The sequence below is a fragment of the Solenopsis invicta genome, chromosome 16 (assembly GCF_016802725.1).
Source record: "Solenopsis invicta isolate M01_SB chromosome 16, UNIL_Sinv_3.0, whole genome shotgun sequence".
Classification (NCBI taxonomy): domain Eukaryota; kingdom Metazoa; phylum Arthropoda; class Insecta; order Hymenoptera; family Formicidae; genus Solenopsis; species Solenopsis invicta.
The window spans coordinates 21,907,634-21,922,494 of NC_052679.1; the positions used below are offsets into that span (position 1 = coordinate 21,907,634).

General features: G+C 28.9%; 3 protein-coding genes across 5 annotated transcripts; all 3 read right to left on the reverse strand.

The window, feature by feature from the left end:
* Nucleotides 1–521: 521 nt before the first annotated feature.
* On the reverse strand, nucleotides 522–3,506 carry LOC113003170. Of its 3 annotated transcripts, XM_039458466.1 has the most exons (6): nucleotides 3,264–3,506; nucleotides 2,763–3,078; nucleotides 2,604–2,690; nucleotides 2,209–2,439; nucleotides 1,629–1,976; nucleotides 522–756 (listed from the first exon to the last, which is right to left on the reverse strand). In XM_039458466.1, exons 1-5 carry the CDS (start codon nucleotides 3,501–3,503, stop codon nucleotides 1,636–1,638), a joined length of 1,215 nt encoding a protein of 404 aa, XP_039314400.1. In that variant the 5' UTR covers nucleotides 3,504–3,506; the 3' UTR covers nucleotides 522–756; nucleotides 1,629–1,635. The 3 variants fall into 3 exon arrangements, with proteins under 3 accessions (XP_039314400.1, XP_039314399.1, XP_025987226.2); XM_039458465.1 differs by having other exon boundaries at nucleotides 1,633–1,976; nucleotides 2,604–3,078; XM_026131441.2 differs by having other exon boundaries at nucleotides 2,604–3,078.
* Nucleotides 3,507–5,484: 1,978 nt separating this feature from the next.
* LOC105206770 (odorant receptor 82a-like) lies at nucleotides 5,485–9,349 on the reverse strand. The gene is made up of 5 exons (XM_026131442.2): nucleotides 8,968–9,349; nucleotides 8,323–8,797; nucleotides 6,803–7,033; nucleotides 6,169–6,554; nucleotides 5,485–6,039 (listed from the first exon to the last, which is right to left on the reverse strand). Exons 1-4 carry the CDS (start codon nucleotides 9,097–9,099, stop codon nucleotides 6,217–6,219), a joined length of 1,176 nt encoding a protein of 391 aa, XP_025987227.1. The 5' UTR covers nucleotides 9,100–9,349; the 3' UTR covers nucleotides 5,485–6,039; nucleotides 6,169–6,216.
* A 1,352-nt stretch (nucleotides 9,350–10,701) lies between these two features.
* On the reverse strand, nucleotides 10,702–14,753 carry LOC105206761 (odorant receptor 22c-like). Its single transcript, XM_026131443.2, has 5 exons — nucleotides 14,590–14,753; nucleotides 13,946–14,420; nucleotides 11,885–12,115; nucleotides 11,269–11,644; nucleotides 10,702–11,114 (listed from the first exon to the last, which is right to left on the reverse strand). Exons 1-4 carry the CDS (start codon nucleotides 14,719–14,721, stop codon nucleotides 11,304–11,306), a joined length of 1,179 nt encoding a protein of 392 aa, XP_025987228.1. The 5' UTR covers nucleotides 14,722–14,753; the 3' UTR covers nucleotides 10,702–11,114; nucleotides 11,269–11,303.
* Nucleotides 14,754–14,861: the final 108 nt, after the last annotated feature.

Sequence of the window (14,861 nt, forward strand, 5' to 3'; positions counted from 1 at the left end):
GGTTAATTGTTATTTTTCGATAAATAAGTTTAAAGGAATTGTAGAAAAAAGAGTACAGTAAAATATAAATGCTTAGATTTTGTATTTTTTATTTATATTCTTGATTGTTTTACTCATGAGTGATTACACATCAGAATTCTTTAGATATAAAATGCAAGGGTTTTTGAAAGTTTTTTTAAATATGGAAATAAATATTATTTTGTTTTAATTTTTTTAATATAACCAAATGTTTACAAACAGTTTTATTAGTTTAACTTACTTATTTAAACATTGTTAATAATATTTGATAAATTAAGTTTTTAATAAGTGCGTTATATCGGAGTTATTCGAACATTTTTTGTTTGACAAATAGATAATCTAATGTATTATGGTTGTAAATAACAATTTCATTAAAATTGTGTTCTATATGCTAGTATATCTGTAGATGTCTATAGATGAAAAACATTATAACGTGCATCTATAATACTTTACACTGCTGTTACTGCGCATCAAAGAAAAATATATAGAAAACGCTTTTAAGATATGTTTGTAAGTTTTTTATTCTCAGGTTTACCATAAATAAAATTTTTAGCTTACAGCTTAATTGGAAGCTAGATCTATGTTATAATAAATACTGTACTGTTTCACTTTTTCAAAAAAATTGTTTTAATAAATAGTCCGTGACTTCTTTGTCTTTAAATAATCTTCGTCGATACAGTATAGTGCTAATCTTGGCGCATTAGCGCTAAGAAAGTAACCAAAAAATTTTGTTAATTCCTGTAAAAATATTATCGATTAATGCAATGTATTGTAATATATAATATATTTTTTATTGTAAAAAACAAAATTTTTAAAATATCTCAAATTTGTTCAAAAATGAATACTAGTAGAAATATAACAGAATGCTAATAGAACGTGACGACAGATTAATTGTAAAATTTGTTATTTTGTATTACTGTAGTTAATATTAACATATTTTGTCTATAGTTACAAAATAACTATTCTATTTGATTTCTGCGTGCAATCTGTTATCGGTAATATACAATTGAAATCTATAAATAGAATATGAGTTTAATGTAAATGCAGTTAATAGTAATTTGCTACAGTATTCTATTCCAATCTGTTGAGAAGCTGCATATTGTTTCTTATTCAATAATTATTAAATTTTTAAGAAGTAAGATGTTCTTATATTTAAATGCTTATTAGCATTGTTTATTATTAAATTAATTTTTAATTTAATAACATAATTTTACTATTTTTTATTCAACTTAAAACTGTGTTTCAAGACTGATAATTTATGCGATGCGCAGTTTCTTGAATTTGAAATGTATAAAATCATCTAATAAATATCACTTGATATCTATAAGCTATGATCTGTTAGGACATTTTGTTTCCTTGATATTGAGTTATTAAATTTTATGTAATATATTATTTTAATTACAAGTGTTGTTAGAAAACTTCTCATCGTGATGTACAGTGCGTTGCATTGATGACTATACAATATGATTACTATGTAAAAAATTAATTTTATTTATTTTAATTTGATTATTTAGTTAGACAATTTGCGTCATGGTGTCATGCAATAACTTTACAAAACGATATTGTGAATGTGTGTATAATGTTAATTTTTCGAGTTTTATTTTTATTACCTACGCCTTACGTATCCATCATTACTCTTAAGACGGATAAATATGACAGCGAACTTTTTAATATGGTCATGTAAGTTCTAATGTTTATAATAAAAAATTTGCCAGCTAATAGCTGAACTGGTTGCTGCGATCTCATGGTAACGAACAAGACATTCCTCATCAATTTCGTTGACAAGCAATACCAATTACTACTGTAAATCGAATCTGCGATATCTTCCATTTGACACTTCAGATAATCGCCCACAAAACTATAAAAAAACAATTGAAACAGGAAAGAGGCCAACACTGATACGGATTTAATAATCATAACTGCGTCATTTACTTTCAATGCCAAAATAAATTGAAAACCTGAAAAATATTATTACAGTTATAAAATATGTATAAATTAATTCTCTCTGACAGTATTAACACAAAAACTTTGTTATGCTATATTACGAGACAGATTTCAAAAATATCATAATTCTACAGATATTTGATAAGGTTTTAGATAAGTAACTTTTTTTAAATCTAAAACAGTTTACAATATTATAATGGTATCATAGACTTGTGCAGAGAAGTGCTGAACTTAAAACATATTTACCGATTAAACTAATAATAAGACAACTAAACAGCACTTGTACAAGCAAAACGAAACTTATTACATCTGTTAGAAGTTTTGCATGTTCCATTAAATAACGATGTCTTGATCCCAATACTGAAAAATTCTCATTTTCGTTTTTATTTGTCTTGCCGTATTTAGTAAACTCGATTTTTAGAAGTTCCATTTGACCACAAACATGAAGAACGATAGCAAAGAAAAGTGCATCATTGCCTTCATAAATAGATTTTAATATTATATTAAAATAATTTAAATTGAACGTTTTATTTATAATAAAAATTTTACAAATAATAAATTTAAAAAAAATAACTATATTAATTAAATTAAAATAATATGTTGTATGCAAATTTTTTTGGTATTAATAATTAGCTTTTTACCACAATTACTAGTGCCAGTGAGAAGCAATATGAATGATTCCATCGAGGAAATCACAAAGTATACACCCGCAGGGATATGTACGTCCCCTAAAAATGTTACAGGCACGGGTAATTCTGAAGCTTGATTCTCGATGGTTACATTAATTTGGATATCCTCACCATCGGCTGCTAGCATAGGCATTACCGTCCAAATTAATGAACACCCATAAGTTGAAAGTATGCAAATGTAGCAAATTATCCTTCCCATGTATGCGTGTCGCCTCATGATGATACGCTTCCATTCGTCGTCGATCGCGAGATAATCTTTCACAGCAGAAGAATAATTGCGAATCAGATTGTCGGCGTATAAGCGGTACGATAATAGTTTTAGTACACAAAGAATGTTGCAAGACATAAGCATAAGATCATCGAGTTTTACATAAGCATCGCTGCTACCGAAATTGATTTCGAGGAACAACATAATCATCATCGCGGTCTACACAAACAAGAAAAACGGTTTATTATATAGTTTTAGTATTTGCTTTAGTATTTAGCTTTGTTTTCCACTTTTTGTCCATACTGCACTAAACGTCTCACTTGATCCACCACACATGACGTGTCGAAAATACAAGTGGCAGAGAAGTTATGTTAAGACATGTAATATAAAACTTGAGAACATACCATACTGACGCCACACACGATAGAACGGACTAAAGAAAATGTATTATATTTTTGCAAGGGCCAAACGCCTAATGGTAGAGTTAAGAGTTTGAAGGGAGTCATAGCATAAGCGATATCGTCATTCCATGACATTATTGCAATTTGCAATCGTCTAGAGATCGACGGTGCACTACACTCAATAATTTCGGTCTTTGTCCACAATACGACTTGATCCACTACGACGTTCGCTTTGGCATTCATATTTTATTGAAACTAGCAATTTTAACATTTACTAAATTATCTTATTATTTTTCGAAACATAGTTATATTAAAAGCTGAAGTTAATGATACTTTTATACGAAAGAGTAGGGTGAAAATCGAATTGATAGAGAGCGCTATATATTTTTCTTTCAGCGCATCGTCCGTCATTGCTGGTGCTACTATATTTTTTATTTGGATTATAGGGATCGCAGATCACAATACTTAGAACATATGTTCTAAGACCTGATAGCACATGCCGCATACAAGCGATGTAGAACAGAATTGACTCTAATATAGAATGCGATGTACGTTTGTGGTGAAATGTGCTCGTATTACGAACAACATCGGCTAGTAAAAGAAGTCTGACATACACGATTGTCTGTATTTCTCGCTTGAGCGAAGTAAGTCGGTGATGATCCAAGTCTGATTGTGAGATGATATGAGTAAAATATGTTTACGCGTAATATTTCTTTACTTTATGACCGAGTTGAATATACCACATTTAAAAAAAAATTATAATTCTATGTAATAAAAAATTTGTTTGCTATCACTCTATCGTATAATTTTATGTTATTAATACTATGTTGCAGTTTCAGTTTTTTTACTATAGTTGATATTGCACGAGTATATACAGATTTCTGTGAGCGCAACAATATTAATAAAACAATTGTGAGACGAATCAATATTGTAAATACTGCAACAATTTTTACAATCTACATAAAATAATTAGAAATTTGTTGCTATTTTGCGATGAATATGTATAAAGAAATAGTACAAAATAGATTACAGTAAAATATCAATGCTTAAATCTCATATTTTCATTTTATATTCTTAATTGTTCTATTCATGAATGACTATACATCACAGTTTTTTTGATATAAAATGAAAATTTTTAAAAGTGTTTTTTTTAGATAAGGAAATAAATATTACTTTTGGTAATTATGCAGTATAGAGGATCCAATCACATTGATCTTGACATATGTTATACAGACAAGGATACTGAACAACTTTTCCTTATAAATTAATTGGCTCTCTCGTACAGTTTTCGAGATATATACTTACAGAAAGGAAAAACAGTTTGTCTTAATTATTTCAAAAAATATTTATTTTACCAAAAAAAGGATTAAACAAAAAATGAAGCTCGTGTTAAATTGTACAAAAAAGATCATGTACATATTTTACCTAACTTCAATACTTTAGTCGTTATAATAAAAAAACTTTTTTAAAATGAATTTTCTTTATTTTCCTTAATAAATTATTTTTAGTAACTACACGCACACACACACACACACACACACACACACACGCACGCACACACACACACACACACACACACACACACACACATGCGCGCGCGCGCGCGCGCGCACACACAGGGGGGATGCAAAGGGTGAGCCTGCTGCCTACCCTCTCCCGTAACCGCCCCGTCGGTTGATAGGTTGTAAAGCGAGGTCCTTTACCGACGGGATGGGCCTACAACTCACCCCCTTGCATCCCCCTCCTGTATGCGTGCGTGCGTGCGTGCGTGTGTGCGTGTGCGCGCGCGCGCGCGCGTGTGTGTGTATGTGTGAGTATATGTATAGTTCTTACTGAAAAATAAATTAATAATAAAAATAAAAAAAATTTACTTTAAAACAGTTTTTTTATTATAATGATTAAAGTATTGAAGTTAGGTAACATATCTCTAGAACTTTATTTGTAGAGATTTTGTAAGCTTTATTTTCTATTTGACACATTTTTTTTTAAATGAATATTTTCGGAAATAATTAAAAAAAACTGTTTTCTTTTTTTTAAGTATATCTCGAAAACAGTACAAAAGTGCCAATTAATTTATGAGGAAAAGTTGTTCACTATCCTAGCCTCTATAATATATGTCAAGGTCAACAGGATTGGAGCTGGGTTCCCTCTACTATATTCCCTCATAATTATCTTACTTTTTTCTAATTTTTTTAAATAATAAAAGAAACTTTACAATATAAAGTTTTTATTAGTATTATACATTTATTTTAATTATTGTAAATAATATTTGAGAAACTAATTTTTTAATAAGTGCGGTATATAAGTAAATCAGAGTTTTTCTAATATTTTCGATTTGACTAATAGACGAATACATCGATGTATTATGATTGTAAATATTAATTTTATTAAATTGTTCTCTATATGCTACTATATCTGTAGACGTCTGTAGGTGAAAAATATTATTATAATGTGTATCCATAATACTTCACACTACCGTTGCTACCGCATTAAAGAAAGATAAAAGAAAGTTAAGATCGTTATGTAAGTTTCTTCATTCTTAAGTTCACTACAAGTCAAATTTTTAACTTACAGCTTAATTGGAAGCTGGATCTACATTACATAATAAATACAATATATGTAATAAATACTATATTTCTTCACTTTTTCAAGAAAATTGTTTTAATAAATAGTCTAGTAATTTCTTCGGTTTTTGTCTTTAAATAATCTTTGTCGATACTGTATCGTGCTAATCTTGGTGCAATCGCACTGAGAAAGTACCAAGAACATTTTTTAAATCCTGTAAAAAATGTTATAGATTAATGTGATATCTTGTAATAAAAACAATTAATTTTATTTATTTCAATTTTGTTATTCAATTGGACAATAATTTCACAAAATGATACTGTTCATGTGTGTATAATGTTACCTTTTTAAGTTCTCTTCATTAATTACTTATGCTTTAATAACTTATGCCTTACTCCACCATTACTCGTAAAACAGACAAATACGACAGCGAACTTTTTAATATGTTCATAAAAGTTTTCATGTTTACAAGGAAAAAGTTGCCAGCTAATAGTTGAACTGGTTGCTGCGATCGCACCATGACGAACAAGACGTTTCTCATCAATTTTGTTGGTAAGCGATACCAATTACTAGTGTAAATCGAATCGGCTATGTCTTCCATTTGACACTTTAGATAATCGCCCACGAAACTATAAAAGAACAATTGAAGCGTCAAAGAGGTCAACACTGCTACGCTTTTAATAATCATTACTGCGTCATTTACTTTCAATGCCAAGATAAATTGGAAACCTGAAAAATATTATTACAGTTATAAATTATGCATAAATTAAATTTTTCCGACATTCTTGACACAAAAACTGTGATATGCTGTGTTACAGAACAAGATTAAGAAATATAATATTTTCATAAATATTTGATAAGTTATTAGCTAAGTGTCTTCTTTTTACAAAAAAGTTTACAATATTTTAGTGCTGTACTATGATATTGTAAACTTGGTCGTATCATGCAGAGAAGTGCTAAACTTAAGAAATATTTACCGATGAAACTAATAATAAGACAACTAAACACCAGTTGCACAAGTAAAACAGAACTTATTACATCTGTTAGAAGTTTTGCATTTTCCATTAAATAATGATGTCTCGATGCCAATATTGAAAAATTATCACTTATGTCTTTATCTATTATGCCGTATTTATTAAACTCGGTTTTCAGAAGTTCCATTTGGCCACAAATATGAAGTACGATAGCAAAGAAAAGTGAATCATTACCTTTATAAAAAGATTTCAATGTTACATTAAAACAATTTAGAATAAACGTTTTATTTATAAGAAAAAATTAATATCTGTGCAAGAAGTGATGTACATAAAATCAAAATATTATCATATTGGAATTGCAACATAGCTACGATATACATTAAAAAAAAAACATCTATTTAAAAGCATCAGAAATGTTTAGCATTAGATGCATGTACAATTGAATAGTCCAAATTTGTCGACTAAATTTAATGTTTACTTTGAGACAAAGTAATATAAACTTTTCAATCAAAGTGTTCACGGTTGCTTTGTATACTTTTGAGTCATCTTTCGAGAAGCTTATGAGCTTATAAATTTCTATCTGGAAAAAATACTGTGTTTTTGCACATGATAGAGTCGTTAAATCATTTTCGTATCTCGTTTATTGTAAAAACGTATTGGACAAGACGTGTTGCATCAATCGAAAGAAGTGATAATCTGTAAAAACTTTATCTTGTGAATAAACCAGATGATACAAGACGTCTAAGATTTATTATGTTGCCTTTTGCTTAAAAGCAGTATGTAGTGTAACGTTGTATTTCATCAATTTCACAAGACACAATTATCTTTGCTGGTATTTTATTTTAATTTCTCACTTAAGTCATTTAATTGACGTTGATACAAGTTCACAATAACCATTTTATTCAGTTCTAACAGCTTGTAATAAATCACGCCCTTGATTAAATTCTTCCTATAGAGTATTACTTATCGGTCAGATTGAAATCACTTTTAAATTATTTAAATCAAAATGCGCCTATATCGTACAACACATCTTCGCTGAGAAAAGAACAAATCTTCTATTCGCACGCTTTTGCAGCATTTTTTCCATGAAATTCGTAAAGCGTTGAATGCACATTTTATCTGTTTCTATGTTTTATGCTGGTAAAGTAAATGTTTTTTAAGATTTTGTTCGATATTCTGCCAAGTTAAATGCTATTTTTAATAGATATGTGTCGACTCTACGAAATTTTAAAAAGATCGAGAATATTAATTTTAAATCAATTTTTGAAGTACTTGAAAAATTGGATTATTCATTTATACGCTTAATATATAATATTGATAAAAATAAATGTATCATGTTATCAAATCTCATTTAGTCTGTCTGTTGATAGTTATAGTTTGCATATTAATAGATTTGTTAAGAAAATAAAAATATAAAAATTAGGATTCTTACTAATAAATTGTACATAAACTAAACTTTTCAAATTAAATAAAAATAATATGTTTTATGCACATCTCTTTGGTATTAATAATTAGCTTTTTACCACAATTGCTGGTACCAGTTAGCATCAATATAAATAATTGCATTGTAACAATTACAAAGTATATGCCCGTAGGAATATCAGGGTCTCCTAAAAATGTTACAGGCACGGGTAGTTCTGAAACTTGATTCTTGATGGTTACATTTACTTGGATATCCTCACCATCGTCTGCTAGCATAGGCATTATCGTCCAAATTAATGCACACACATAAGTTGAAAGTACGCAAATGTAGCAAACTATCCTTCCCATAAATGCGTGTCGCCTCATGATGATGCGTTTCCATTCGTTGTCGATCGCAAGATAATCTTTCACAGCAGAAGAGAAATTACGAATCAGATTGTCGGCGTAGAAACGATACAATATTAGCTTCAGTACACAGAGAATGTTGCAAGACATAAGCATAAGAGCATCAACTTTTACATAAGCATCGCTGCTACCGAAATTAATTTCGAGGAACAACGTTATCATCATCGAGCTCTACACAGACAAGAAAGACGATTTATTATAAAGCTTTATTATTGCTTTTTATTTCTATTTTTTGTTCATGTTGCACTGAACGTCTCACTTGATCTACCACATGATGTGTTGAAAATACAAGTGACACAGAAGTTACGTTGAGACATGTAATATGAAAATTGAGAACGTACCATAAGGAAGCCGCACACAAGAACACGGACTAAAGCAAATGTATTATATTTCTGCAATGGCCAAACGCCTAATGGCAAAGTGAAGAGTTTGGAGGGAGTCATAGCATAAGCGATATCGTCATTCCATGACATTATTACAATCGACTTGAGGTCCACGATGCACGATACTCAATAATTTCGGTCTTTGGTCTTTGTCCATAATACGACTTGATTCACTATGATGGTTACTTTCGCATTCATATTTTATTGAAACTGAACAATTGTAACATTTACTAAATTACTTTATTATTTTCCAAAATACAGAACTGAAGTTAATAGTACTTTTATATGAAAGAGTGGGGTAAAAGTTGAATTGATAGAGAGGGTTATATATTTTTCTTTTAGTGCATCTCTCTCGTCTGTCATTGCTGGTGCTACTATATTTTTATTCGGATTACAGGAATTGCAGATCGCGATACTTAGAACATATGTTCTGAGACCTGGTAGCACATGCCGCGGTGTAGAATAAAATTAAGGGACTGTAGTATAGAATGTACGTTTGTGCTGAAGTATGCTCGTATTTCACAACATCGGCTAATAAAAGAAGACATATAACATTGTCTGACATATAACATTGTCTGTTTGTTTCTCGCTTGAGCGGAGTAAGTCGGCAACGATCCAAGTCTGATTGTGACTTGATATGAGTAAAATATGTTTACGCGTAATATTTCTTTACTTTCTTACATCACAGCTTTTTTGATATAATATGAAAGTTTTTAAAAGTGTTTTTTTTTTAAATAAGAAAATAAATATTATTCTTGGTAATTGTTCAGTATAGAGGACTCAGCTCCAATCACGTTGATCTTGACATACTCGTATATTATAGAGGTAAGGATATTGAACAACTTTTCCTTATAAATTAATTGGCTCTTTCGTACAGTTTTCGAGATATATATACTTACAGAAAGAAAAAACTTTTTTAATTATTTTAGAACATATTCAGTTTACAAAAAAAAGTCAAACAAAAAATGAAGCTCGTGTTAAGCCTTACAAAAAAAAATCATGTACATATTTTACCTAACTTCAATTTTAGTCGTTATAATAAAAAAAAAACTTTTAAAATAAGTTTTCTTTATTTTCCTTAATAAATTATTTTCTCTCTTTCTCTCTCTCTCTCTCTCTCTGTGTGTGTGTGTGTGTGTGTATGTGTGTGTAGTTACTAAAAATAATTTATAAATAAAAATAAGAAAAACTTATTTTAAAATAGTTTTTCTGTTATAACAATTAAAGTATTGAAGTTAGATAATATCTATAGAATCTTATTTGTTGAGGTTTTTGTAAGTAAGAAGTTTTGTAAGTATATTTTTATTTGACACATTTTTTTCTGAAATAAATATTTTCTAAAATAATTAAGAAAAATTGTTTTTGGTTTTTGTAAGTATGTATCTCGAAAACTGTGTGAAAGCGCTAATTAATTTATGAGGAAAAGTTGTTTATCTTTGTCTTTATAACATATGTCAAGGTCAACATGATTGGAACTGGGTTCTTTATACTGCATAAATACTTTACTTTTTCTTAATTTTTTTTACAAACAAAAGAAAATTTCCAATATAAAGTTTTTAATAATATAATACATTAATTTTAATTATTGTAAATAATATTTGAGAAACTATTTTTTTAATACGTGCGGCACATAAGTATATCAGACTTATTCTAATATTTTTAATTTGACAAATGGACGAATAAATCAATGTATTATGATTGTAAATATTAATTTTATTAAATTGTGTTCTATATGCTACTATATCTGTAGATGTCTGTAGGTGAAAAACATTATTATAATGTGTATCTATAATACTTTACACTACCGTAGCTACGCATTAAAGAAAAATAAAAAAAGTTAAGATTGTCATTTAAGTTTCATCATTCTTAAGTTCACCACAAATAAAATTTTTAACTTACAGCTTAATTGGAAGCTGGACCTACATTATATAATAAATACTATATTTGTAATAAATACTATATTTTTTCATTTTTTCAAGAAAATTGTTTTAATAAATAGTCTGTAATTTCTTCGGTTTTCATCTTTAAATAATCTTTGTCGATACTGTTTTGTGCTAATCTTGGTGCATTTGCGCTAAGAAAGTACCAAGAACTTTTTTTAAATCCTGTAAAAAATATTATAGAATAATGTAATGGCTTGTAATAAAAAAAAATTAATTTGATTTATTTCAATTTTGTTATTCAATTGGACAATTTGTGTGTTATGGTATCACACAATAATTTTACAAAATGATACTGTTCATATGTGTATAATGTTACCTTTTTAAGTTCTCTTTTCATTAATTACTTATGCCTTACGAATCCATCATTACTCGTAGAACGGACAAATACGACAGCGAGGTTTTTAATATGTTCATAAAAGTTTTAATGTTTACAACGAAAAAGTTGCCAGCTAACAGCTGAACTGGTTGCTGCGATCGCACCATGACGAACAAGACGTTTTTCATCAGTTTAGTTGGCAAGCGGTACCAAGTACTAGTGTAAATCGAATCTGCTATGTCTTCTATTTGACACTTTAGATAATCGCCCACGAAACTATAAAAGAACAATTGAAACATCAAAGAGAGCATCACTGCTAAGCTTTTAATCATCATTACTGCATCATTTATTTTCATTGCCAAGATAAATTGAAAACCTGAAAAATATTATTAAGGTTATAAATTATGCAGAAATTAAATTTTTCTAACATTATTGACACAAAAATTATGATATGTTATAGTACAGAACAGCATTGGGAAATATAATACTTCCATAAATATTTGATAAGTTTTTAACTAAGTGTCATCTTTTTTAAAAAAAATTTATAATATTTTAGTGCTATACTATGATATTGGTCGTATCATGCAAAGAAGTGCTAAATTTAAAAAATATTTACCGAGCAAACTAATAATGAGACAATTAAACAGCAGATTTACAAGCAAAACAAAACTTATTACATCTGTTAGAAGTTTTGCATTTTCCATTAAATAATCATATCTTGATGCTAATACTGAAAAATTCTTATTTACGTCTTTATCTGTCGTGCCGTATTTATTAAACTCAGTTTTTAGAAGTTCCAATTGACCACAAATATGAAATGTGATAGCGAAGACAAGTGAATCATTACCTTTGTAAAAAGATTTTAATATTATATTAAAACAATTTAGATTAAACATTCTATTTATAAAAAAAAATTAAGATCAGTGCAGGAAGTGATGTAATAAAATCAAAATATTATCACATTGGAATTGCAACATAGCTGTGACATACATTAAAAATAAACATCTATTTAAAAGGTTCTGTATTAGATGTACAAATGAATAATCCAAATTTGTCGATTAAATTCAATGTTTACTTTGAGATAAAGTAATATAAACTTTTCAATCAAAGTATTCGCGATTGCTTTTGAATAGCTTATGAGTTAATAAATTTTTATCTAAGAAAAATACTGTGTCTTTGGACATGATAACGACTCTATCATGTGACTTGTGCTAACGTCAATTAAATCACTTGAATCAGGAATTATTTTTAGATCTCCTTTATTGTAAACACGTATCGGACAAGGCGTGTTGCATCGATCGAAAAAAGTGATAATCCGTATGAGCTTCATCTGAATGAACCATGAATAAACCAAATGCTACAAAACGTCTTAGCTAAGATTTATTATGTTGCCTTTTGCTTAAAAGCAGTATGTAATCTAACGTTGTATTTCATCAATTTCACAGGACACATTTATCTTTGCTAGTATTTTATTTCAATTCCTGACTTAAGTCATTTAATTGACGTTGGTACAAATTCATAATAACTATTTCATTCAGTTCTAACAGCTTGTAATAAATCACGCCCTTGATTAAATTCTTCTTACAGGGTGTTATTTATCGATCAGATTGAAATCACCATTTTTAAATCATTTAAATCAAAATGCACCATATCGCACAACACATCTTTGCTGAGAAAAGAACGAATCTTCTATTCGCACGCTTTTGCAGCATTTTTTTCATGATGAAATTCGTAAAGCGTTGAATGCACATTTTATCTGTTTCTATGTTTTATGCTGGTAAAGTAAATACTTTTTAAGATTTTGTTGGATCTTCTACCAAGTTAAGTGCTATTTTTAATAAATATGTGTCGACCTTACGTAATTTTAAAAAGATTGAAAATATTAATTTTAAATCAATTTTTGAACTACTTAAAAATTGGATTATTTATTTATACGCTTGATATATAATATTTATAAAAGTAAATATATTATGTTATCAGATCTTATTTAGTTTGTATGTTGATAGTTATAATTTGCATATTAATAGATTTGCTAAGAAAATAAAAATATAAAAATTAGGATTCTTATTAATAAATTTTACATAAAGTAAAACCGAGACGTAACCACTAGTTAAAATGTTGTCCCACGGATTACATGATTTTATCTGATTGCAAATAATTTTATTAAGATTTTTGGTGACTTTATATGATTTTATAATGTCTTCTGATAATTTCATCTAATTGCAGAATAATTTTTTATAATTGGAATTTATTATAATTTATAAAGATTTTTCTAAAATAAATGTCGTAAAAATTTTTAATGATCTTTTTCTTAGAAATGGCATGGTGTGACTTCTAGTAACTGTTTCTCATTAAACATTGATTACTAAATCCAAGAGTTTACACTGGTTTCATAATAAATTTTATGATAATTGCACATGATTTTTAATGGTTACATAAAAATCCAAAATAATTTTTGATGATTTCATGAAAATTTCTGATAACTTCATAACGATTTCATTACAATTTTTGGTGATTTTATCTGACTTCATGATTTTACATCTGATTTCATAATGATTTTGAAGACACTATCCCACGATTACATTAAGTGGTTACACCCTCGAGTAAAACTATTTAAATTAAATAAAAATAATATGTTGTTTACAAATCTTTTCGGTATTAATAATTAGCTTTTTACCACAATTGCTGGTACCAGTTAGCATCAATATGAATAATTGCATTGTAACAATTGCAAAATATATGCCCGTAGGGATATCAGGGTCTCCTAAAAATGTTACGGGCAGGGGTAATTCTGAAACTTGATTCTTGATGGTTACATTTACTTGGATATCCTCACCATCGTCTGCTATTATAGGCATTAGTGACCAAATTAATGAACACACATAAGTTGTAAGTACGCAAACGTAGCAAAATATTCTTCCCATAAATGCGTGTCGTCTCATGATGATGCGCTTCCATTCGTTGTCGATCGCAAGATAATCTTTCACAGCAGAAGAGAAATTATGAATCAGATTGTCGGCGTAGAAACGGTACATTATTAGCTTCAGTACACAGAGAATGTTGCAAGACATAAGCATAAGAGCATCAACTTTCGCATAAGCATCGCTGGTACCGAAATTGATTTCGAGGAACAACGTGATCATATTCGAGCTCTACACAAAAGGAAAGACGATTTATTATAAAGCTTTAGTATTGCTTTTTATTTCCATTTTTTGTTCATGCTGCACTGAACGTCTCACTTGATCTACCACATGATGTGTTGAAAATACAAGTGACACAGAAGTTACGTTGAGACATGTAATATGAAAATTGAGAACGTACCATAAGGAAGCCGCACACAAGAACACGGACTAAAGCAAATGTATTATATTTCTGCAACGGCCAAACGCCTAGTGGTAAAGTGAAGAGTTTGGCCGGAGTCATAGCATAAGCGACATCCTTATTCCATGCCATTATTGTAATCGACTTGAGGTCCACGATGCACGATACTCAATAATTTCGGTCTTTGGTCTTCGTCCATAATATGACTTCATTCACTATGACGGTTACTTTTGCATTCATATTTTATTGAAACTCAACAATTGTAACATTTA

Coding starts and splice junctions, on each gene's coding strand:
- LOC113003170 (XM_039458465.1), bottom strand. CDS start 3,503: ATGAATGCCAAAGCGAACGTCGTAGTGGATCAAGTCGTATTGTGGACA. Junction 3,079..3,263: donor TCGTGTGTGGCGTCAGTATG/GTATGTTCTCAA, acceptor TTGTTTGTGTAG/ACCGCGATGATGATTATGTT. Junction 2,440..2,603: donor CACTGGCACTAGTAATTGTG/GTAAAAAGCTAA, acceptor CTATTTATGAAG/GCAATGATGCACTTTTCTTT.
- LOC105206770 (XM_026131442.2), bottom strand. CDS start 9,099: ATGTCATGGAATGACGATATCGCTTATGCTATGACTCCCTCCAAACTC. Junction 7,034..8,322: donor AACTGGTACCAGCAATTGTG/GTAAAAAGCTAA, acceptor CTTTTTATAAAG/GTAATGATTCACTTTTCTTT. Junction 6,555..6,802: donor TCTTATTATTAGTTTCATCG/GTAAATATTTCT, acceptor AATATTTTTCAG/GTTTCCAATTTATCTTGGCA.
- LOC105206761 (XM_026131443.2), bottom strand. CDS start 14,721: ATGGCATGGAATAAGGATGTCGCTTATGCTATGACTCCGGCCAAACTC. Junction 14,421..14,589: donor TTGTGTGCGGCTTCCTTATG/GTACGTTCTCAA, acceptor CCTTTTGTGTAG/AGCTCGAATATGATCACGTT. Junction 11,645..11,884: donor TCTCATTATTAGTTTGCTCG/GTAAATATTTTT, acceptor AATATTTTTCAG/GTTTTCAATTTATCTTGGCA.